At 60.7% G+C, this 22,577-nt stretch overlaps 1 protein-coding gene across 9 annotated transcripts in view; it reads right to left on the bottom strand.

Moving 5' to 3' along the window:
• Nucleotides 1–1,272: 1,272 nt before the first annotated feature.
• The window catches only part of LOC107142156 (RAP1 GTPase activating protein), a 42,888-nt gene continuing 21,583 nt past the window's right edge, over nucleotides 1,273–22,577 (bottom strand). The window contains exons 4-26 of one of the 9 annotated variants that reach the window (XR_007352202.1): nucleotides 20,343–20,378; nucleotides 19,349–19,396; nucleotides 18,533–18,571; nucleotides 17,884–18,069; nucleotides 14,823–14,926; nucleotides 14,483–14,561; nucleotides 14,077–14,130; nucleotides 12,974–13,057; nucleotides 12,723–12,823; nucleotides 12,462–12,591; nucleotides 11,330–11,485; nucleotides 10,853–10,924; nucleotides 10,186–10,272; nucleotides 9,690–9,827; nucleotides 7,924–8,055; nucleotides 6,111–6,188; nucleotides 5,179–5,288; nucleotides 4,131–4,286; nucleotides 2,749–2,812; nucleotides 2,285–2,387; nucleotides 1,883–2,017; nucleotides 1,674–1,711; nucleotides 1,273–1,417 (exon numbers count right to left, since the gene is read on the bottom strand). Coding sequence is in view for 3 of the 9 variants with exons in the window: in XM_048816123.1 (XP_048672080.1) it covers nucleotides 1,703–1,711; nucleotides 1,883–1,986; nucleotides 2,285–2,387; nucleotides 2,749–2,872; nucleotides 4,131–4,286; nucleotides 5,179–5,288; nucleotides 6,111–6,188; nucleotides 7,924–8,055; nucleotides 9,690–9,827; nucleotides 10,186–10,272; nucleotides 10,853–10,924; nucleotides 11,330–11,485; nucleotides 12,462–12,591; nucleotides 12,723–12,823; nucleotides 12,974–13,057; nucleotides 14,077–14,130; nucleotides 14,483–14,561; nucleotides 14,823–14,926; nucleotides 17,884–18,069; nucleotides 18,533–18,571; nucleotides 19,349–19,396; nucleotides 20,343–20,378 (2,130 nt within the window). In the remaining 6 variants the exon portion in view is untranslated. Of the gene's footprint in view, nucleotides 1,418–1,673; nucleotides 1,712–1,882; nucleotides 2,018–2,284; nucleotides 2,388–2,748; nucleotides 2,873–4,130; nucleotides 4,287–5,178; nucleotides 5,289–6,110; nucleotides 6,189–7,923; nucleotides 8,056–9,689; nucleotides 9,828–10,185; nucleotides 10,273–10,852; nucleotides 10,925–11,329; nucleotides 11,486–12,461; nucleotides 12,592–12,722; nucleotides 12,824–12,973; nucleotides 13,058–14,076; nucleotides 14,131–14,482; nucleotides 14,562–14,822; nucleotides 14,927–17,883; nucleotides 18,070–18,532; nucleotides 18,572–19,348; nucleotides 19,397–20,342; nucleotides 20,379–22,577 lie in introns of all 9 variants that reach the window. The other 8 variants (XR_007352201.1, XR_007352204.1, XR_001503525.2 and 5 more) reach the window with 8 other exon arrangements.

Here is a 22,577-nt window from a genome sequence, read left to right as displayed (position 1 = left end):
TGTGAGCACCTGCCTCAGGGACTGACCCACTCATCCCCCTCCCGCCCAGCCCGCCGGGTTAGCTATCCCTTGGTGCCCCCTGGTGGCCACAGAAGGGAAGTTCTTGGGATTTCCTGAGCCGGGAAAGGAGCGATCTTTAACTGAGCCCTTGCTGTGTGCCTGGCGTTTGTGTGCACCAGCTCACTGAATCCTCATAACCAGCCCTGGCCGGGAGAGCGTCCTGCTGCTTCTATGATATGGAAGTAAAAAGAAGCTGGTGGTCACAGACCCTCTGGTTTGGCCTTGGAGGGGTGCCCGGACCCAGCAGCTCTGCTGGAGACAGGTCTGCCCCTTCTACCTTGGAAACACTGGACATCTGCTTTGCTGTCGGCCTGGCGGGCTCACACAAAGCCAGGCCCAACTCCAGGTACAATAGCGATAAATAGAATTTATTTTGTACAATGTCACTGACATACACACAGCCACTGGGGCTTCCAAAGTGGGTGGTGGGCTGGAGGCTGGCCTTTGGCGTGGCACCTAAAAGTGTGGACAGACACACGAGGACAGGGACTCACAGCAGCTGTGCCTGGCTGACCCCTCCACAGCAGTGGGCGGGGGGTGGCAAGGCCCGCAGCTCCAGGCCAGCTGAGACCCCTCAGCCTTGGGTGCCCAGGAGCGCAGGACAGCAGGGGTTAAGCTGGGCCGGAGGAGCCAGGTGCCCCCCCACAAGGGGTCACTTTTCTGTCACGTGTAGGCAGTGGACAGGGCACAGCAGATCTGTGCCAGGCTGAGGCTCCAGGAGGGGTAATGAGCACAGCCACCTCCCTGCCATTAGCCCACCTGGGGCCTCAGGGACCCCAAGAAGCAGATTAGTGTGATGGGAGGTTCTGGGGGACACATTCCCCCTTCTGGTGCAGGTGGTGGAACCAGTCTTCAGTGACCTCTGAAATAATCGTGTCCAGTTGTAGCAGATGCCCAGAGAAGGTGAGTGACTTGCGCAGTGTCACACAGCCAAACCCCAATCAGAAGCCAGGACGCCCAGCCCAGTGCCTACTCCACATGTCTCGTGTCTTGCCGCGTACCTGGTAGGCTCTGTGTACACTGACCTCTCCCAATCTGCCTCTCCCACCCTGCCCCCCTAAGTCCAGGGGGGCACCCAGGGGTGACAGAGACCCAGGGGGGAGGCTAGCTAGACCTGCAGTCCTGCTTCACTGACCAATCCCTGGCCACGCCCAGACCTCCAGCCTGGGGGACAGGGTGGTGCCAGCAGCTTCCCCACCCAGGTCTGGATGGCTCCGCCCTGCAGAGACAGCCCAGGGGGGTGGGCCAAGGGGAGGGCTGGGAGGCCGGGCAGCTCCAGGGCCGGTGGCCTTGAGGGCAGAGGTCCCAGCTGCCTGGCTTGACACAGAATCTTCACCTTGTGCTTCTGTGGCCTCATCTGCAGGGGAAAAGGGGGCAGCGACATCATGATGCGGAGCCCCAGGCTCTGGGTCCCTACCCCGCCCAGCCCTGCCCAGCTCCTTCCGGCTCCACCAGCTCCTCCAACACCTCTCTGGGGGAGGCCGGGGGCCTACAAACCCACCACAGAGGTAGGGAAACTGCGGCAGAGGAGCCAGCCCGGGGCCGCGTCCCCACTGGGGACAGCTGGCTCTCGCAGAGACACCTTCCCCTCCCTCCAGGCAGGAGCTGCTGACCTGCTGAGCTGCACCTTCCGGGCGGGCGGCTAACAGCCCTGCACACGAGGTGGCCACGGAGAGAGGTGGCAGCACAGACGGAGTCGAGGGGCAGGAGACACAGGAAGCAGAGTCACTGGCTGTGCCCAGGCTCATGGGCCCAAGCCCTCCTGGCCTCTGGGTCCCCTGAGAACCCCACCCCAACTAGTCCCCCAGGGTGGGCCTCCTACCAGCTGCGGCAGGTGCTGCTCAGACGTTTCCAGCTGGATCTTGATCTCGGGACATGCAGGGTCCCCCGACTTGCCGGCGTCTGGGTGGGGTGACCGTGAGGGGCCTGGGGAGGGGGGCAGGAGGGAGCCACCTCACTGGCCGCGGGGAGGCACCAGGGAGACGGGGCATGGATGGGCGGTCGGCACCGGTGCTGCCCAACACCGCCAAGTCCCTCCCTGAGGGACCCCCGCCCCTAATCCACCCCCCACTGTCCTCGGAGGCTGATCCAGGAAGCTACCAGCCGTCCAATCTGTGTGGGGATAGTCACATACCCACCACCTGGGGCATGGGAACGCACCCACCCTCTGTTCCCCACCCCCCACCCGAGTGGCCCTGCCCGGGGGAGCTGCCCGGCCTGGTACCTGGGGAGCTGCCCCCGCTGGTTGTACTGACGCTGTCCTCCAGCCACGTGCTGTAGAGGAACGAGTCCCGCTTGTGGGGTGTCCCTGAGGACGAGACGCTGTCCTGGGGACAAAGGGAGGAAGGTCAGCCCCATGGGCAAGAGTGACAGGGAACTGGGGCAGGGGCAGCAATGTCGGCCCCTGGGAAGCCATGGGCCAGGCCTGGGCCGCCCTCTCCACGCACGGACTTCTCCACCAGGCCACGGTACGAAGCAGCCAGTCCTGGGGGCCTGAGGTCTAGGANGCCACCAACCGGGCAGGCGGGGCTCCCGGGCGGCACTGGGCGGCCAGCCCTGCCCTGCTGAGCTAGGTCCCCGGACCACGTCTCGGCCACGGCCGGCTCATGCTTCTGCCCAGAGCATCTCCAGGGTCCCCCTCCTGTCCCCTCCCATGGCAGCAGAGCACCCACCCCCAGGGCGTCTCACCAGGCCCGTGTCCTCCCCGTCCACGCCCTCCGTCTCCTCCACCACGCTGGCGAAGCTGCTGGCGCTGGACGAGGAGCGGGAGAAGTCCTTCAGAGCGTCTGCTCTCTGGGCTGTGGTCTCCGCCCTGGCACAGAAGCCCCCATTAGCCACACCCACCGGAGCAGGCCCGTCACGGTCACTACGGCACAGGGAGGCCCCGCCCGGAGCCGGCCACGTGCCTCAGTGGCCTCCGAGAGAGCTCCTGGGCCCCCGGGCCTCCCAGTGCAGCCCCCAACTGTCCTTCCTAGTGCATGGAGCTGACCAGGTCCCCCCTGCCCCACGTCAGTCTCATGGCTCACCAGTGTCCCCAGACAGCCCCACACCTGGACTTGGTGTTCGATGGCAGTAGTGATTAACTGTCACCCGGCCACACACAGCATGCTCACAAGGCAGGTGTGGACCAGCACGGTCACCCAAGCTCCCTCAGCTAGACCCATCTCCAGATGAGGAGAGGCCATGGGGGGGTGTGTGTGGCTGGGGGACAGCGACCTGGGCCCAGACAACCACGGCCTACTCCCCGACCCTCGCTGCCTGGTTTCAGGCTCAGGGCCCTGGGTCTCCGGCCTGGAGTCTCACTCCTTTGCTCAGACCCCAGAGAATCTGACTCCCAGACACCAGCCTCTCTGGCCCGGCTCGCCTGGTCTGGCTCCTGCCGCTCCTCTTGAGCCAGCAGAACCCAGCCCAGAGGGACTCAGCCTGGGCACACAGAGGGAGCAGCCCCCTCTGGCCTCCCTGCTCCCAGGCCTGTCCCACCAGCCCCTTCTCCAGACAGCACCAAGGACGGGGCTCTCTCACGAGAATCGTCTAAAGGCTCCTATTCCTCTCGGGATCAGATTCAAAGCTCTCATTCAGGCTTATCCCTCTGCCCCCTTTCCTGTCACCCAGCACAGCCCCTCTCTTGCTTGGCTCTAGCTGCATACTACCCTTCCTTGCGGTATCCAGCATGCCTCAGGGCCTTTGCACTTGCTGGGCTCCTCGCTGGAGACCCTCTTCTCTCTGTCAGGCTGGCCAGACCTAGCAAGGCAGACTCCTCGCTCCGCTCTCAATTCAGATGCCACCCCTTGGAGAGGTCTCCCCTGGAGACCCACTGAGAACACTACGACCCCAGCCATGATGGAGACCACACCCCCTGACTGTGCTGTCTGGAACGGCTGGTTACCTATGTGACAGGACCAGTACCTTGCCGAGGTGGGGGCTGGCGTGCACAGGGTGCTCAGTGGGTGTGTCAGAGGGTGCCCAGGCCTCCCTGATGCCTCGTGGCAGTGTCAGGGCTCCTGGGCAGCCCAAGTCCCAGGATGTGAAAGGGCCACTCCCAAGCCCCGGCTTGGCGGCTAGAGCCCAACCTGTTCTTGGTAGTGGGCATCTCCGGGGAGCTCTGGGTGGACGAGTTCTCCGACTTGGGCTCCTGGGAGACGTGCCCGCTGTCCGGGGTCTTCTGGCCAGCCGGAGGGCTCTCCCTGCGGGGCACACGGGGGCAGCGGGGGGGTTCAGCACCAGGCCTGGCATTGGGGTAGAACGAGGCCCAGGCGGTGAGGGGGAGTCAGAGCACCTCCTGCCTTCACCCACCCGCCTTCCAGGGCCACGTCATCCCGCGCACACCCTGGCCAGCCATGGGGAAGGCACCAGTGCAGCGCCACACAATAGGACATCTCCCAAGTTCTCCTCTACATGGGAGGGAGCATCATGGTCCCCATGACAGACAGGGAAACTGGGCCTGAGAGAGGGAAAGGGACCTGCCCAGACTCGGCCAGCTCGAACCTGGCAGTGCCACACCTGAACCTGGGATTCATGGCATTCTGAACGTTGGTGGCAGTGAGGACAGGGTTGGCTCCATTCTTGGAATGCTCTTGGTGCCCCTAACCCCTGCACAGGCACAGTGTGGAACCCTCACAGCAGCCCCCTGCTATTGGCTATTTTCTTATCCCAGTTTTTCAGATTAGAATAATGAAGTTCAGAGAAGTACAGTGACTTGCCCTAGGTCACACAGCCCGGGTATGGTGGAAACAGGTTCATACCAGAAACGATTCTCTGCTTTCCTGGGGCAGCTCTGCTGCTAACAAGGGTTTGCGGCCTACACTGGCCCACAGGCATGCACCAGGCCCCACCCACCCCGTGCCTGCCCAGACCAGCACCCGCCCCTCTCACACCTAGGCAGCAATGGCAAACCCGGGTGCTGGTCCCAGACAGGGCTCAATCCCAGCTGCCCTGGGCTGGCCCTGTGACCTGGGAGAGCCCCTTGACCCTCCGACCTACAGCCTCCTGATCTGCAGGGCGCGGGCCTCCAGGGAGCCTGTATGCTGCCGAGGTCTCGGAGGCACTTCCCGTGGCACCTGTTTGCCACTGGGCAGGGGTCAGAGCAGCTCAGGTCAGGGCGGTCCTGCCGCCACCCACCTCTTCTCCTGCACCTCCTGGATGTTCTCGATCCCGATGGCGCTGCTGCGGCGGGAGCCAAACGGGCCCGACTTCTTCCTTGTGGGGCTCTTCCCAGGGACAATCAGTGACTGTGGGGAGAGGCCCCAACTCAGCGCCCACCTGCCCTGGGAGCCCCAGGGCCCCCCACTTCCCCCTGGGCCCTGCCGCCCACCCCTGCCCCCCTGAAGCAGAGGTAATGAGCGAAAAAGGAGAGAAGACGTGCGTTCGGAGGCAGCCCCTAGTTCAGACAGGAAAACAGGCCCAGAGAGGGCCAGGGCCTCTCTGCGTCCACACAGCGGGGATCTTGGTCCAGGAGAAGGGCAGGGACCTGAGGGGCTGGGGCAGCCATGCTGGGCGGGGAGGGGAGGAGACCAAGTCATCAGAATGGCCACCGTCCTGCTCCCTGGGCTTCATGGGACCTATCGCTCGAGGACAGGTGGTGACTGTGAGGTAGCAACCCCGGCCCCGGGCCAACCCTGTGCCCCAGAGAGGCTCTGGCCCAGCAGTTGAAAGACCCCATCTGCACACACCACGGGGCAGGCAGGAGGTGGCCCTGAGGCGGAGGGCGGGACCCCCCAGGGCAGTTGGTGGTGGAGAGGGTCGGGGCGGGGGAGGAGCGGCACTCCATGCAGAACCGGCGATATTGGGGGACGTGCATCTGGCAGAGGGGCCTGGGCACCAGACCCCAGCAGGGACTGGGCAGAGCCAGGGGCCCCTGGAAAGGGCCCCTGGCTCTGGCCCAGGTGCCAGCCCCCAGAGAGGTGTTGAGAGCCCTCGGCACCCCGTCCCGCACGCCCTTGGGCCTGTCCCGGGGAAAGAGGGCAACGTCCCCAATATGGCCTCCGTCCCGAGAGTGAGCAGTGGACAGCGCGTGCAGGCAGCCTCCAGAGCCGCGGCCCGCGGGCGACAACCTCCTCCACGGTTCCTATGCCTATGGCACTGCCCCGGCGTCCGAATCTACTCGCGCTTTTCCCAGGAATAAGCAATGACTGGCAAGCAGCAGAGGGCGAGGGACAGAGACGGCGAGGGAGGGGACAGAGAGCAAAGAGGAGAGCGAGGTGGGAGACGGAGGAGACAGAAAGAGATGGGGCCCAGGGGAGGGGGCAGAGCAGCAGGCCAGAGATGGCCCAGGGAGCGAAGGGCAAAAGGGAAAAGGCAGGGTGAGGGGAGAGGGAAGGCGCGAGGAGTGGGCAAGGGAGGGGAGAGGAGCAAACGACCGGCAAGAGAAGGAAGAGGCGGGGAGGGGGGAGGCCGAGGGAGGCCGAGGGAACAGGAAGGAGGGGAGACGAGAGAAAAACAGAGACAAGAAAGTGGAGGGAGAGGAAGTAACATGAAGAGAAGAGAGTTGTGCAAAAACAAAAACAGAAATGGGTCTGGTTACTGCCATGGTGGGTGCCGCTGGCCTGTCCCTGTCCCCGGGGTCCCTCGGAGGCCACCCACAGGAGGCTGGGCCACTCCAATAGGGAGGAAGGGAGTGGCTGGAGAACCTGGGTTGGGGGAGGTTGGGCCATTTCCTCGGATGACAGTGATGAGCTTGGTGACTCTCGGGCAGCAGAGGCCTTACCTAGCTCCCCAGCTAGATCAGCCCACAGGGCAGGTGCGGGTGGGCCCTGCCACACAACAGCCTCGAAGCACTGAGCACAGGGCTTGGCATGCAGAAGACAGGGGCAGGTGATGGCTGATGGAGGGATGGTGGGTGAACAGACAGGTGGGTGGGCAGGTGGATATGTGGGCAGGTGGATGGATGGGTGGTGAATAGACAGGTGGATGGGTGGATGGGTATGTAGACAGGTGGATGGGTAGATGGATGGATGGATGGATAGGTTGATGGATGGGTGGGTTAACAGGTGGAGGGGTGGATGGATCGATGGAGTGTGAGAGCAGTGAGTGCAGTGTCCCGGGAGGCCAGGAGGTGGCGCAAAGCAGCTCGGCCCCCACGCAGACAAGTTTCTCCTGCCCGCCCAGCACTCCCCGGAGTGAGGGCCAGCTCTCACAGGGTCTGGCAGACAGTCAGGAGGGGCTCACGCAGGAGGTGTCCACACAGAAGTCCAGTTCCTGACACACAATAGGTAGCCACAGCCACAGAGGCCCAGGCTGCTGCAGACACACAGTAGGAGGTGCCACAGAGGAAATGCCCACATAGCAGCCGGCTTCCTGACACACAGTAGGTGTTCACTGATATCCCAGGCTCTGTACACATCATATGCTCACACAACAGCCCAGGTCCTGACACACAATAGGTGCTCACACACCAGCCCAGGGCTGGCCACACAAACTCAGGACCAGGCCCACATGGGTGCTCACAGAGTGCATGTCTACACAGCAACGCAGGTCCTGACACACAGTGGGTGCCCACAGCCTGACACACATTAGGTACTCCCAGAAACCCCAGGCTGTACAGTAGGTGCCCACACAGCAGCCCAGTTCCCAGCACACACAGACAGTAGGTACTCAATAAGGATGGGACACAGAGACTGCCCAGGAGCTGACCCGCAGAAAGTCACATCTAAATAAAGGGCCAAAGAGCTGGGGAAGGGGCTGCAGGCTCTCAGCACCCGGGTCCTGGCAGGAGCACTTGACCCCCGTGGAAAGCAGTGGTTAGACCAAGTCCAGAGCCCAGGGTGGGCATGTGGACAGCAAGGCCATGGAGCGAGGTGGGCCAGGTTTCAGGAGGTGGGGGCACTGAGGGCCCTGGGAGGGGCAGGGGAGGGTGGGGACACTCACTATTCCAGCAGCCTTGGCCAGGTCAGGGTTGTTGGGTGCAAAGCTTCCACTGTGGCTGGTGGACACGGTGTTGGGCTTCTTGTTGCTTAGTCCCATGGCATCCATGGACTGGCTCCGGCTCCGGATGACCCGCTATGAAGGTGAGAGTAGGTGTGGAGGAGGCATAGGGGAGGCCCAGGCATCTAATCCCTCCCTATTAATACCACCCTGGTGACCCTAGGAAGTCCCATCCCATCTCCTTGTGAGTTCTAGGTGTCCTTATATGCCACCCAAGAGGCAGGTACGCATAGTGCATAAGAGTAGTTTGGGCCTGGCTCTGTCACCAGCTTGCTGGGCAGCCTTGGGCATGTCACACTATCTCTCTGAGCCACACAGGCTGCTGTGTGCTGGGTCTCAGGCAGTTGTAGGAACAGGAGAAGATGCTGAGTCATGATGAAATGTGCACAGAACCCTCCAGAAACCTGTTTCTTGCCCTTTTTTTTTTTTGGGGGGGGGGGTGTCTCTGAGATCTCCTTTCTCCTTCCTTCCTCCCTCCCTTCTTGTGTGCTCCCTGGGGGACCAGGTGCTTTACATTCACCCTGCTGCTCAGTCCCCCCACAGGGTGTTGATCCTCATGCCCACTTTACAGGTGATGAGATAGGAAGAGGTGAGCTAGAACCCATCTGCCAAATCCTATGCCCTTGACTGTGGACTCCGCTACCTCTGAGAAATTCCCTGACCTAATCTAGGTCTGGCACCTTCCTGATGTGAGACCACTGGAATCCTTCTCAAAGAAACCACTCCAAACCCAAGTTCACCCCCCTGTTTCCTGCCTCCAGCAGGCAGAGGCAGGGCGGCTCCTTCTGGGTCACTGGGCTATCCCTGTATACAAACCCACAGCCTTGTGGCCTGCCCTAGGGTAAGGGTACAGCTCAACTACCTGGCTGGGCACCCAGAGGAGAGACAGTCCTCTGTGGGTGGAGGAGATGGTAGCAAAGAGGCCACTGCCTAGGTCCCTGCTGCCCAAGCCCCTCCAGGGGTGAGAGAACCTCCTCTGATTCTCACTTGGACACTCATGCTGAGGCAGAGGAGCAGTCTTGCATTTTGCTTTTTAACTTATATTGTGCTAACCTGACTGCCTTATAAGTAGCTACAAGTGGTCTGAGGTGGTTTCCCATTACCCAAGTCCACGGATATAAAGAAGCTGAGGCTCAGAAAATACCTGTGCTGGTAAGGGGCAGAGCTGGGTCTGACCCCTGGGAACCTGTTCTCTCAACACTGAACCAAACCACGGGTAGCCATCGTAGGTCCCACGGGTCAGGTCCCTCTTCAACAGTTACATGGCTTACAAACCCCTCCTAGGACCTCTATTTCTTCCCTTGGGTCAAGACAGAGGTCTCTTCTCTGCTGGCAGCCACAGCCCAGGACACCAGCAGCACCACTCTGCCACCCCAGGGACTTCGACCTTCAGCTGACTTCCCAGAGGTACTCTGCCCCCAAGCCTCAGCCTCACCTCGGGCCACTACCTCCTCCCCTAATCACTGTCCCGGCTTACACTCTTCCCCCAGCCTGGTACTACCCAAGGCACAGGTCCCTCCCAGCTCACCCAGACGGGAGGCACCCCCGGCCCCGCCCACAACGGGGAGCCCGCCTCTAGCCCCGCCCCAGCCCCGCCCATGCCCAGTTAGCTGCTTCTAGCCACGCCCCACGCCAGCCCTCGCCCCGCCCCGACTCCGCCCCAGTCCCGCCCTGCGCCGGCTCCCACTCGGGCCATCCGGACCCTCCACCTTGAAAGACTCGAAGAAGCCGCCCCCGCCGCCGCCGTTCTCCATCTTGTCCTCGTCGCCGCCCAGGCCCATCATGGACTGGCTGTGGATGTGCAGCTCCTCGTAGAGCGTCTCTAGCAGGGCGGCGCGCGTCCGCTCCTGCGGGCCAGCATCGGGAGAGCCCCGGTGACCCGCCCGTCCTCCCAGAGTTCCAATCCTGGTCCCCTCCCGACCACCTTCTCAGAGTGAGGGGGTGCGGGGGCGGGGGGCGGTCCTGGACCCCGGAGCCGCGCCGGCTCCCTCCTTCCCTCCACAGGTCAGGCAGCCCCCAGGACCCTCCCGTCCTGGCCCCCTCTTCTCTGCCCACCTGGGGCCCCGGACATGGCCCTCCTGCTTCCTCCCACCCAGGTAGCCCCCAGGGCCAGGGTCTGAAGGAGCCTTTTCCCTCCCTGGAGCCGGCTGAGATTCTAGACTAGGCAAGGGAAGAAGGGGCTCAGCCCCCAAAGCCCATCCTCACCTCCAGTTTGGCAAACTTCTCAGCCTTGTAGCACGCGTATTCAGCATTGATCAGCTTCGTCAGCAAAAATTCCTGGAACTCAGGCCCCTGGGAGCCCCCAGTGCCAAGGAGATGGGAAGGGGGGTGGGGTGGTAAATGAACGGGAAGGGCCTGCTGAGCCCTGTGAGGCAGGGGCTGCAGCTCCTGCGCTGTGCCTGGCCTGGGTCACCCTGGGCACTCCTAGAAGGGCATCTCCTTGGCTCAGCCCCCAGCCCAGGCACTAAGGGTCATCCACCCCCTCGGGAGAGCAACCTCCACAGGTTTTAGGGCCTGGGGAAACCTGGGGATGAAGCCAAGGCCTGCAGTGTGGCTTCTGAAAGATCATAGAGACATGTGCCCTCTTCCCAAATATTTTAGAGGAAAGATTGAACTTTCAGAAAGAATAAGACTGAGGAAAGGCCAAGGTCTGCTATGAAAAAATGGCAGTCATGTCATTTACTCCATGACCTTCGGGGAAAAAAAGACCCAATTCTTATCAAGATCAAGAGAAAAGGCAGATCCCAGGTGCAGGGTTAGGGTGCCCCAGCTGTCATGGCTTCAGAACCTCATGAGGCAGAACCTGGGCCTCCCAAGACCCTCCCCTTTAGTCCTGCTCTGCACACCACAGGGCTGGGGCAGTCTCTCTCACCTTCCTAAACACCGCAGGGTCCGGAAGCGGGGGCCCAAAGAAGGGCACATCATCCCTTGCAGTGACCGAGACCTGAAAGAGAAGGGGCAGTTGTCCTTGTGGAGTTGGGCGGCCTGTTCCACCCTACACCAGCCAGAAGTCCCTCATTCCCTTCCCCTCCTGCCCTTGGGTGCAGGAGGCTTTGATTGCTGGGTGGAGAATCCTCTTGGCATTTCAGCTCCTCCATCCTTTGCCCTGAATTTGAGGGGTGGGGCTGGTCAGGGGACCTCAGATCATTGGGAGGAGGCTAAAGGAGGCAGAGGGCTTGGCAGCAGGCAGGAGGTGGGGGAGGGAGGAGTCTCTCTGAGGAGTGAAGGGTGTGTGGGGGGGTCCTCCCTGGCCACTGCTACAGTGGGAAGGACCGAGACAGGTGTGCTGGGGGGCTGAGCTGTGGCAGGGCCCTTGCTAGTGCCCCTGGAGAACTCTGAGACCACCCACCTTATAGAGCGGGCCATCAGGGCCCCCACCCTCAGCCTGCACCACCACATAGGCATGCAGGAAGTTGGATGCGATCATGTCGGGCACGAAGGGCGTGTTCTCATCCTGGAAGACCACAGCGACGATGTCGTTCCCGATGTGTCTCTTCCGCTGCAACTGAGCACAGGGCCACAGGACTTACAGCCTGCCTGTGGGGGGTGGGAGGTGCCCAAAGGGGTGGGAGAGGGTTTGGGGTAGGCAGAGAGCACATCTTAGGATTTGCTTGCCCCCCCACTCAAAAATAAGTGTTGAACACTTGTCTTTGAATTATTTTAGTTCTCTTGGAAACCTGTGGCAGGTGAGAAAACCGAGACCAAGAGAGAAGTGATTTGCAAGGACCTACGATGAGCTCAGAGACCTGGATCCAAATCCTGGTTTCCAAGCCCTTCCTCTCAAATCTTCTCCTATCTAAATGCCCCCAAATGTGACCCTCCATTAAATAAACAATTTCTACTCCACGTATATTCATGTTGCTCAAGAGAACAGATGGTCTTATGAAAAGAGAAGAAAAGAAAAAGCCACCAAGAACAGGGGAAAGTGTATTTCCATTTTTCTCAAGTACCCCTTTAGCACCCTGGGCTGGGGAAGTGGGGTAAGGCAGATGGCCTAAGGCAGCTCGGGTCAAGGTGACACATTTCTTAGTTCAGTTCCTGGAACATGGTGCCTGCGCCTCCTCGACTCCAGGACTTTGCAGAAGCTGGTGTGAAACATTCCGAGCCTCCTGCCAGCTCCTTTGCAGCCTGTCTTGAAAGCTCTTCCTTACCCCCGATCGGCCAGATCTCAGTGCCACCACCTGACCCCATAATGCCCTTCACTTCCCACAAAAATCCTAGCTCACCTTTTTGGCTCTTGCTATGTATCAGAACCTATCCCTGTGAGTCCCTCCTCCACTCTCACCCACGAGGTCACGCCATTACTATCCGCACTTCACAGAATGAAGTGAAGGTTTCCCAGGGCCCTCTGTTGGAGGAACTGGATGATTTCGGTGCTGTATCCCAGGGCCCAGCACCAAGCCTGGCGTGGTAGATACTGAACAGAGGTGGGTGGGGGCACAGGTGGACAGTGAGAGGCAGGTGGTTGGGTGCCAGGCTACCTGCTGGGCGTCCCCTTCTGTGTAGGGCAGCTTGGTGGACACGTGAAACATGATCTCCTTGTTGCGGAAGTTGCAGTACACAGACTCGGTCCCCGTCTGCCCATGGGTCACGTCCAGGCCTCCTCGGAACCTGCCCCAGGGCCCCCCAGGCCACGGCTCAGTCTCAGCCCCGGCCAGGCCTCCATGGGGCCAGGACGGGGGCTCCCTCCCTGCCCAGGTGCCTGGGTCGGCTCAGCTGTGCGTGTCCACCCCAGCACTCACCCCTTGAAGTCCTGCAGTTTGACCTTCTGACCCAGGAACTCCAGGAACTCCACGAAGGCTGGGCTCTCCTCGTTGGTACTGAAGAGTTCTTCCTCTGAGGTCTAGGAACCAACCACAGGGGCCATGGTCACCGAGCTGGGTCTGAGCTGCCCCGCCCCCAGCCCCACTCACTCCCAGTGGGGTACAGTCCCCTGGCAGGTCTGAGGTGCCAGATGGAGGGCAGGGGGTGGGGGCAGGTGGGAGGCACATACCTGCCCGAGCTTCTGATAAATGACTCCAAACTTGAAGTTATTGCTGATGACATGCTCATCAAAGGTGACGATAAGCCTGGAAGCCTGCAGGGGCATGGGGGGACAGTGGTGACTGGACTGCACTTACAAGTTACCCTTCTCTGAGCAGCACATGTCCAGTGCCACACCTGGCGCCATATGTAACAGCCTCAGCAAGCCCAAAGGGACCCTCAGGCTGCCTGGGCTTCAGAGAGCTTTGGCAATGTGTCCCCAGCCAGCAGCCTGCAAATGTGGCAGGGTGGGACTTGACCCCAGTCTGCTGGGTGCCTGGGCTTTGCTATGAGCCCCCTAGCCTATCCCAGACAAAGATGCCCCACTCTACGCCAGAATGCCCACCTGTCCCCTGGGTCCCCTGCAAACCCGCCTCATCCTTCTAGAATGGCCAGGTCCCACCAGCGGGCTGTGGGGCCTTCAGCAGCCCCTCCCCACCCTGGGCCTCAGTTCCCCTTCCACAGTCAAGAGGTGGGACCTGATTTCTGAGACCTTATCCATCCTTCAGGACACCTTTCCCAGACCATGACACCCCGCAGGGACCTCACCCTGCTCCAGGATCCAGTCAGGGCCCCAGGGGTTTACATGTCTTCAAGTCCCACCTCTTCCAGGAAGCCCCCCTGGCTGGCTGCAAACAGAAGCCTCTGTCCCTATCCCCACATGGCCACAGCACCTGGAACTAGCAGGCCCAGCGGGGAGAGCAGCTGCTGTGGATGGCAGCATCTCCACAGGTGACCATGACCCCTCTGGGGTCAGAAGTCAAGGCCAGTGATAGTCTGGGGACCAGCTGCCCTTAGGAGGGTCCCCAGACAGCAGTGAGAGTTTCCCAACATGAGTGAGACCTGCCTCCAAGGCAACCCTGGATTCAAATGAAGCCTTCCGTATCTGCTGTGCATCCTTAGGTAAGACCCAGAGCTTTCTGTGCTTTCTGTTCTGCAAACTGTGGACTTTGCAGAGAAGACACGAGGATCAAATGAGAGGACTTGAGGAAAATGGTGACAAAGCAGGTCGCCAATAAATGCTCAGCTCCGGGGCACCCACCCTCAGTGATCAGGGCCCAGGTCCAGTCATACCTTGGGGTAGAGCACAGGGTAGAATCGATCCACATTGACGTCTTCACACACCAGCTGCAGGAGGCAACAGAGAGGGGCGTGAGGTGTGGCCAGGCAGGAGGGAGAGGGCCAGCTCTGGGAGGACAGCAGCAGAAAGGGAGAGGGAAGGCTGTTCTGGGAACAACTGAGGCTGAAGCAGGACCAGGGCCCGTGGCTATTCAGAACTGGACTTGGAAACTGGGGTCCCCCGATATCTGAGAGTGCTGCGGAGAGCGCCAAAAGCCGCCAGGGGGCCACAGGCAGCACGCAGACCCTGCAGGAGCAGGTGGGAAACAGGAGCGCCGGGGGGCTGCGGCACTTGAAGCAGAAGCCCTGTGTCCCCTCGGGCAGGAGCCAGTCACAGGAGGCCTGGGAGCAGAGGCCTTACCTTTGCCATCTGGACCACATTAGGGAACTCAGTGAGGCAGGAGATGGGGATGACATCGTGGTATGTCCGGCACTTGGTCCTGGGAGGAGAAAGCCCACGGTGAAGGGCTGGGCAGTGCGGGGAGCCCTCCAGCCTCCACACCAAGACCAGAGAGGACAGACTTCAGGGAGGACCACAGGCAATGATGGCATCAGGCCTGGCTGGGGCACTCACTTGCTGTGTGACCTCAAGCAAATCCTGCCCTTCTCTGGGCCTCAATTAGAAGAGTGGATAAAATGAGATGGGCTTTTGTAGACCCCAATCTTCCCTTCTGTCTTGGGGTCCCTCACACTGTCCTCACCTGAGCAGTAGCCGCAGGTGCTCTTGATCCCCAATGACATCATACTTGAGTGAGAAGACCAGGTGGCCGAGGGCAGTGTCCAGTGAGTAGTAGTTGAAGTGCTCCTGTGGCAGGGGAGGGGGGGAGTGGGCAAGGCTGAGCTGGAAGCTTCTGGAAACCAGAAGCCAACTTGCCCCCAGATGGGTCCCTCACCAAGCAGCAAGTGTTGTGGCCAGTAGCCGGCTCCGCTTCAGACAGATCTGTCACTGGCTGGGTCACCTCACCTCTGTGCCTCACCTTCCTAATATATAAAGTGGGAGTGACGCCACCTACCTGGATCAGGTGGCAGGGACTGAAAGCGACACCACCTGGCAAAGACGCAGTGTTCCGGAGCATCTGTAGTGACTTTTGCTCTCTGGCTCTGCATTAAAGTCGGGCCACACTGCCCCTGCCTGCCTGTCACCGGCCCTTGCCTTTCTTGGGGATGCACACAATAGGTGCTCAGTAAGAAAAACCAACTAGCATTAGCACGACCCTGGGTTCCAGCCAACTAGCTGATTGCCAACCCACGGCTCTATGGCTCTGTGGCCCCGGCCAGGACCTATGGGAAACAGGAAGTGGACCACTCTCACACACACATGGCAGCTGACCAGGTGAGTCCCACCCTCCTGCCTCCTGAAAAGAGGGATCGGCAGGGAAAGACACCCCAGGGGGCATGAGGGGTGGCGGCTTCAGGTGACACCAGAAGGGAGCTGGCTGACGGCTCCAGGTGGAGAAGTCGGAAACCAAGTGCTACAAGTGTGGCAAGGTGCCACCCCAGCCTGGCTCCCGGCTCCCTACCAGTCCCAGCCCTGGGTGGAGCCGGCAGTCCAGCCACACCCACCCGGGGATCAACCTGGAAGTGAATCCTGTTTCTACATGAACCCTGGTGTTCAGCAGCCCGGTGGGGAAAGGGGGACGGGGGATTGGCCCCACAGATCTGCAGTTCAGGGACAAATGAGTGGACAGGGGCAGGGAGTCCACCCAGCACTGCCTTGCCCCGAGGAGCAGAAACCCCCAAATGCTCAGCACTATCCCCTGAGGAGTGGCAGGCACCTGCAGGAAGGCCAGTGGCTGGGGAGTTTCTTTGGACACCTGCCTCCAAAACCCAGAGGAGTCCAAGGGACACAGTGAAGGAGGGACTCAGGGCCCAGGACAGCAATGCCCACAGTCACCCTCACCACCTTCCTCTCCCAGAACAGGCTCAGTGCCCGCACACCTGGCTGCTTCCCAAGGCACCCCATCTGGAGTCCGGAAATAACCCTGCCTCTCTGCCAGGTCAGAACCCTGGAGCCCCGTCCCCTGTCCTGCTGACCTAACCCCAGTCTCTGTGCCTCTGACTGCCACCTGTACCTCTTCAAATCCCGCTGCGCTCAAGGCCCGGCACCACCATCTGTGGCTCCTCACTGCTTTGGCAACCTCTCCCGAGTGCCAACGTCTGCTCTTCCCTGGATCCCGCCTCTGCCAGACCCAGCCAAGAGCCTCTGGCGGAGGCCACCTCTGGCTGAGGCCACCTAGGGTGCAGTTCTCTCCACCCACAGGGCTCAGCGGAAGACAAATCCCTCTGCGCTCTGCATTTGTCCCAGGGGATGGCTCCTGAGCCCCGCCTGCTGGGTGGACCCTCCTCCAACCCAGACAGTTAGCACCTGTGTTTCCCAGGGTCAGGCCGGTGCCCTGGGCCCAGGCTGAGGTCACGGCGCAGCTTCTGAATCCCCCCAAAGGGCCACCCCCTCCTCCCGGGGTGGAGGGTAAAGAGAAGGACACACACTGCTAGGAGCCCAGTCCTCGGCAGTCAGCCAGGGCGGCTGCAACTCTGGGCTCAGTAACTGCAACCTTGACCAAGTCACTTCATCTCTCTGAGTTTCAATTTCCTCTTCTGTAAAAACAGGATGATCTTGACCTCACAGAGGGATTAGGAAGAGGTAATAACAGCTATGGCTAATTGCTTATTTACTATGCGACACACACGGTTCTATCTGCCTTCTCTGGCAGCACCGAGGAATGAACCCCAAGGCAGCTCTACCACAGAGCTACCTCCCCAGCCCTTTTTATTTTAGACAGGATCTTACTAGGTTCCCCAAGCTGGCCTCGAACTTACAGTCCTCCTGCCTCGGCCTCCCAAGGGGCTGGATTTACAGGTGTGTGCCATCACACCTGGCTCTATATGTTTTAAATGTACTTTTATTATCCCCGTTTTTATAGACAAGGAAACAGACTCCGGAAGGCTAAATAACTTGCCCAAGATGACACCATCAACAAAGGGAAGAGCCTAGACCTGTGCCTGGGCCAGGAGGCTCACACCTGGGGTATGCTCCGCCATTCTGTCTGTGACCCCGCATGCAGACAGCACTGCCATGGAGCCTGACTCCCAGGAGGCCCGAGCAGGGGACCACCTCTCCGGTTCCCATGGCTCCACCCAGCAACTCTCAAGAACACCGTGAGTGTCACTCTGACAAGCTTCTGCTGGCAGGGTCCCTGCTCTGGGGCTGTGGTCAATCCAGGCCCAGCCATCACGTGACACTGTCCTCCCAGCCCCACCCCAAGCTGCTCAAGGGCGGGCAGAGCCTGTTTTGTTTGCTGCCTTCTGCAAGGTGCGAGAGCAGCGCCCGGCACACAGCTGGAGCTCATTATTTGCTCACCTGAGGAGCGCTTACTTTGTTCCAGATGCCATTCAAACCACCTTATAAGCATGGTCTGTTGAAACCTCACAACAGCCTCGTGAGGTGGGTGTCATTATCCCCATTTTTATAGACAGAATCTGAGGCACACGGAAGCTAAGCAGCTCGCCCCGTGCCTGTGTAGCAGGTGGCAGAGCCGGGGCCCACCCCCTGGTATCTCTCTTATTAACTGCCATGTCATCCCACCTCCTTTTGCAATAGATGTTTGTTGAATGGATGAATAACCCCACACGCATGCTCCCTGAGACTCAGGACTCTGGGACTGTCACCCACCCCATCACGAGGGCACTCCTCCTGGGCCCATCCTCCCATGAGGCTGGGCTGTGACAACCCCAGCCAAACCCCAATACCAGCTGGCCACCCACCTTGCCAAGAAAGTGCTTCCGGTAGACGCGGGCTGTGGGGTTACACTCCAGCTTCACCTTGGTGGTGGGTGACTGCAGTGGCTCTGTCTCGGGGATGCTGGTGATTTCATGGTTGGTGCCCTCGATCCAATAGCCCCCAAACTGGGGCAGCAGGATGAGGGGGAAGGGCCCTTCTCGCCCCAGGACCTGAAGAGGGACTCAGCTGAGAGCCACCCACACAGCACCTTGATGGGGGCCTCAGGACACCCCCCCAGCTCAGACTTGGGCCCCTTCTGTCATGGCAAAGGAATACTATGGACTGGCCAGAGCTGTGTGGACTCCAGGGTGCACATCCACTCTCTCTGGGTACCTGCTCCAGCCCTTTCCCTCCCCGACCCGACAGCACCGAGCCCTCTGTCCCAGACTCAAAGGATGGGAGTTGGGGGCAGGTAGGAGAGGGGGACACATGGCCTTGACCCAGGAGGTGGAAACGTCTGGCTCAGAAGCCAGGCAAATCAGTCCAAATCAGTCCAAAGTCTTGGGCCTGTACACTGAGCAGCCCAGCAGAGCCTGCAGCCAGGCCCCTGGGAGGGAGGACCTGGTGTCCAGATGCCCTTCACAAAGGCCTCCCTGGGCTGGGGAAGGGTGGCTTGGGGGTCCAGCCAGGTACCTCATGGACGCTCGGGTAGGGAATATAGTCCTCCTCTGTCTGCAAAAGACAAGCGGGGGAGAGGCACGGCTGGGTGGTGTCCCCACCCTCCTCGCCTCCCAAGCTCCCTGGGACCATGGCCTCATCCCCCAGCTTACAGATGGGGCAGTGACTTGCCCCGGGGGACCCTACAAGGCCAGCTTAGAGGCAGGCCAGGCTGAGTGCTGGGTCTTCTGGGTTCACTCTGACTGGAGAAAGGAGGCTCTTGCCTCCCCGGAGGAGAACTCTGGGCCACCAGGAGGCCTGGAGGACACAGGGTGCTGCGCCTCACACCACTTCTTGGTGCAGCCAGGCAGGTGGCACCGGGGACTGGCATCCTCATGCTCCCAGATGACCAGAGGCCGCCGATCTGAGCACCATACTCTGAGACCCCTGGCCCTGAAGAAGCATCTGGCTTGCTGCCCAGGAGCCTGCTTAGCTCTGGGCCCACTCCCCCAAGCCCAGCCATGTCTTCTAGGGCCATTCAGCCTTCTCGGGTTGATGGGTCCCACATCACTAAGAGCCAATGCCCCTCCTGGGTGAGTCTTTCTGCAGCTGCAGACGGTAGAGGGTCAGGGAAGCTGCCTGGAGAGGTGACCAAGGGCAGCAGGGCGGTGGGCAGGGAGGGGCTCCAGGACTCAGAGCTCTTGGGGCAGTGGCCACCCAGGGCCCAGCACAAGGCACACAGTAAGACCCCTTCGCAACTGGGTGGCTGTGGCGCCACATGGAGCCCCTCCCCCAGCCCGCAGGGGGGACCTCTGCTGACCTCTGCTCCAGAGGTCAGGCTGCTTCACCTACTTTGAGGGGTGGCGGGAAGGAGCATCGCTGTTCGTCCATCCTGCTTCCCTGAAAGACAAGGCATCACCCATTACACCCCCACCTGCTGCCAGGCACCCTTCCATGGAAGGCCGGCTCTCCTGCGCTCCTGCCCATGTGGAAGGGAAGCCCTGGGAGAGCCCTGGACGTGGGGAGCAGGACGGGTACTCCCAGGGTAGGGTGCTGGCCAGCTCATGCCTCAGGCCCCTCTGAAGAGCCAGCCCAGCAGGGAGGGGCGGGGGCTCTGTTCAGGAATGCACGGCTGCTGGGAGTGGGGGCAGGGGTGCGTGCGCAGGCCCATGTGTGAGCGTGGGGAGGGGGCCACTGCATCATCCAGATACGTGGGGAGCGGGAGGAGGTGGAGACGGAGAGAGGCCGGGAAACAGGAGCGCAGGAAAGAGCAGGGCTGGGGAGGGTGAGCTGACGAAGGCTCCTGAGGCTTCTGTGAGCCACCCCCACGCCAACCCCCCCCACCCACCTCCCCCGACACACGCCCACACAAGACACAGACAAGGGCCTGGGAGACCAGGACTGGATGAAGGTGGCAGGGGTGCAGCAGGGGCAGAGCGGCTCCCCAGGCTGCCCGGATCCTTAACAGCTCCCCACAGCAGCGCAGCTCTGGCTGACAGGCACCCTGGCATCTGTCCCCTCCAACATTCTGCCTGGGGTCCAGCACAGCTGTGATGCCTCTTATGGGGTGAGGGTGAGCTGAGCTGATGCAGCCCTGCTGGGGACCTACACAGGGAAGGCAGCTGGGAGCCTGGGTGGGTCCCCAGGTAAGAGAGGTCCCCTCTTCTACTGGACCCCCAGACAGAGGACTCTGGACAAAAACTGCCACCATCTTCTCCTGGCATGGTCTATCGAAGACTCCTGGCCTGTCCTCAGAAAGATGTAGGGCTAGAAATACTGAAAGGGCCCCCACTTCCAACCCAGCCAGCTCGGTGGCTCCCAGGGCTGGGGTCTCCAGCATCCTCACCTGCATCTTTTCAATCATCTCAAACAGATCTGTGTTCTGCAACAGAGACGGGAAGGCAGGTCAGTCCCGAGGTGGCCCAGCTGGCCCTGTCAAGCCCCAGGAGTCTCCCCAGCCCCAGCCTTCCTGATCCCCTCAGTTCTGACAAGCCATCAGGGCTCGAGGCAGCAAGAGGGGGTGCAGCAGGCATCATAGGAGGGGGCTGCGGCACAGGACTTGGCCAACTGCCAATGGAGGTGAGCCCACACCCAGGTCCTGGGTCCCAGGGAGCCCACCCCACTCAGTCCTTTTTCCTAGGGAGGAGGCTGTGACCCTTGAGGAGGGACAGATCTCCTTCATGCCACTGCAAGGTTGGCACTGCCAGGACAGGCCCCTGAGAGAAGCCCCTGGTGTCAGCCCCAGAGATGAGCCCAGGTGGAATGAGAAGGAAGGGCCATGGTTCCATCTCCAGGAGGAGGACAGTCAACCCAGGCCACCGGCCACTGCTCACACAACCCAACAGTGTGGGGTAGGGGCCCTGCCGGAGAGGATGCTGAGGTGCCCGATGGCCTGACACCTGTGCCTGAGCCCACTGGCACCCTCTCATGCCCAAGCCAGCCTGTCCTGAAGCTAGCCAGGGTACACTCAGGGTTAATCAGCATCTGCCAGCTGCCTGGCAGCATGGGCCTCTCCAGCGCCAACTCCCTGAGAACCTTCCTGGAAGGCGGCAAGGATGCCCAGTGGCGGCTGGCAGGGCTGGGGCTAGGGCTGGGAAACCCCCAGAGTCTCTGGCGGTGCCCCTCCCCCAACCCTTCCAAGGCTCCAACAGTTCCTGCTGCCCAGTGGGGGCACTGCCTGAGCTCACAGACCCATGCTATGGGGTTGTACAGCAGGAAATATGTGCACACGTGCACACATACACACACAATCTCTCCCTCTCCTGCTCAGACTCACAGAGGCTTGACACCAATACTTATTCTCCCAGTACACTACATGTTTTGTGCACACACACACACACACACACACACGCACAGTGTCTAGGTACAATGATTCTTAGAGCTCTATATGAACACACAAATACACATATTGACATCCTGAATTACACAACAGCACACCAATTTACACACACACACAAATCCACGGACCACAAGAGATACACAGACTAGTGCAAACCCACACCTGTGCAGTTCTGCACCCTGTACCGCACGTGACGCAGCATGAACATTACAAAACCACCCTCCTGTCTGAGACCAAGACACAGTGACATGCACTCTGGGGGACAGGTTGTCAGGGACACAGAGTCCCCTTTCCCCATCTGGCCACACACGCTGTGCAACAGACACAACAGACCCCATCCCACAACAGGCATGAGAGTTCTGAGCAAAGGAGGCTGCACAGGGCAACTCCAAGGTCATTAATGTCCACAGGAGGGACACAGCCCTGCAACCCCCCATCCACCCAAGTCACCTCCCTCCCCCCACGTACACACACACACACACACACACTGCGCTGAAGGTCACGAGACATCTTCTGAAGTCCACCTCAGGAGTCCCCAGGAGACCACCTCATGGTCACACAGCCACACCCAAGACCTGAGTGGAGAAGAGATGATTCCATGGGCAGTTACCAGACACTCCTGTCAACTCCACACTCTGTGGGACAGCAACACTGGCATCTGGGCAGAGTCAGACAACCTCCCATTCCCCTGTGGTTCCAGCAGTTGGGGGCACTTTAATGACCTCCAGGGACCCCACTCAGGGTGACCTAACAGGCAGGACAATGAAATGCAATGCCTTGTTGCACTAGCGAGAATCACTCACATAAACACTGACACATGGTCCTGTCACCCTGAGTGTACACAGCAACAAGTGACACCTACAGTTACAGCCGCACAGGCGGCAGCAGCAGCAGACGCCCTGACACATGGCAATGGAAGGCTGGGAACGATGTGGCCGCGATGGGGGTCCCCACCTCACTTGGGCACCACCACAAAGTTACACTCTGACATTAGGATCCCCAAACCTGGCAGGGAAGACATAAAGTGGCCCCGATGGCAGGACTCACACGCAGTGCCACTGTACCCCGGGGCCACAGTTTCGGGATAGCAGCAGGAAGAACCCCAGGCCGAGACCCCCGAGCAGGGTGCGCCCTTGGCCGCCGTGGCCGGTGTCACCCGCTGGGACGGAGCCTGTACACCCGCCCTGCCTCGGGCACAGCTGCCGCGCTCCAGAGAAGTCGGGCCGACCCGGGCCCAGGATC

This window comes from Marmota marmota, unplaced genomic scaffold (assembly GCF_001458135.2).
Source record: "Marmota marmota marmota unplaced genomic scaffold, marMar, whole genome shotgun sequence".
Lineage (NCBI taxonomy): Eukaryota > Metazoa > Chordata > Mammalia > Rodentia > Sciuridae > Marmota > Marmota marmota.
Note: the sequence above shows the minus strand (reverse complement) of the source record. Positions and strands in the feature narration are given on the sequence as shown.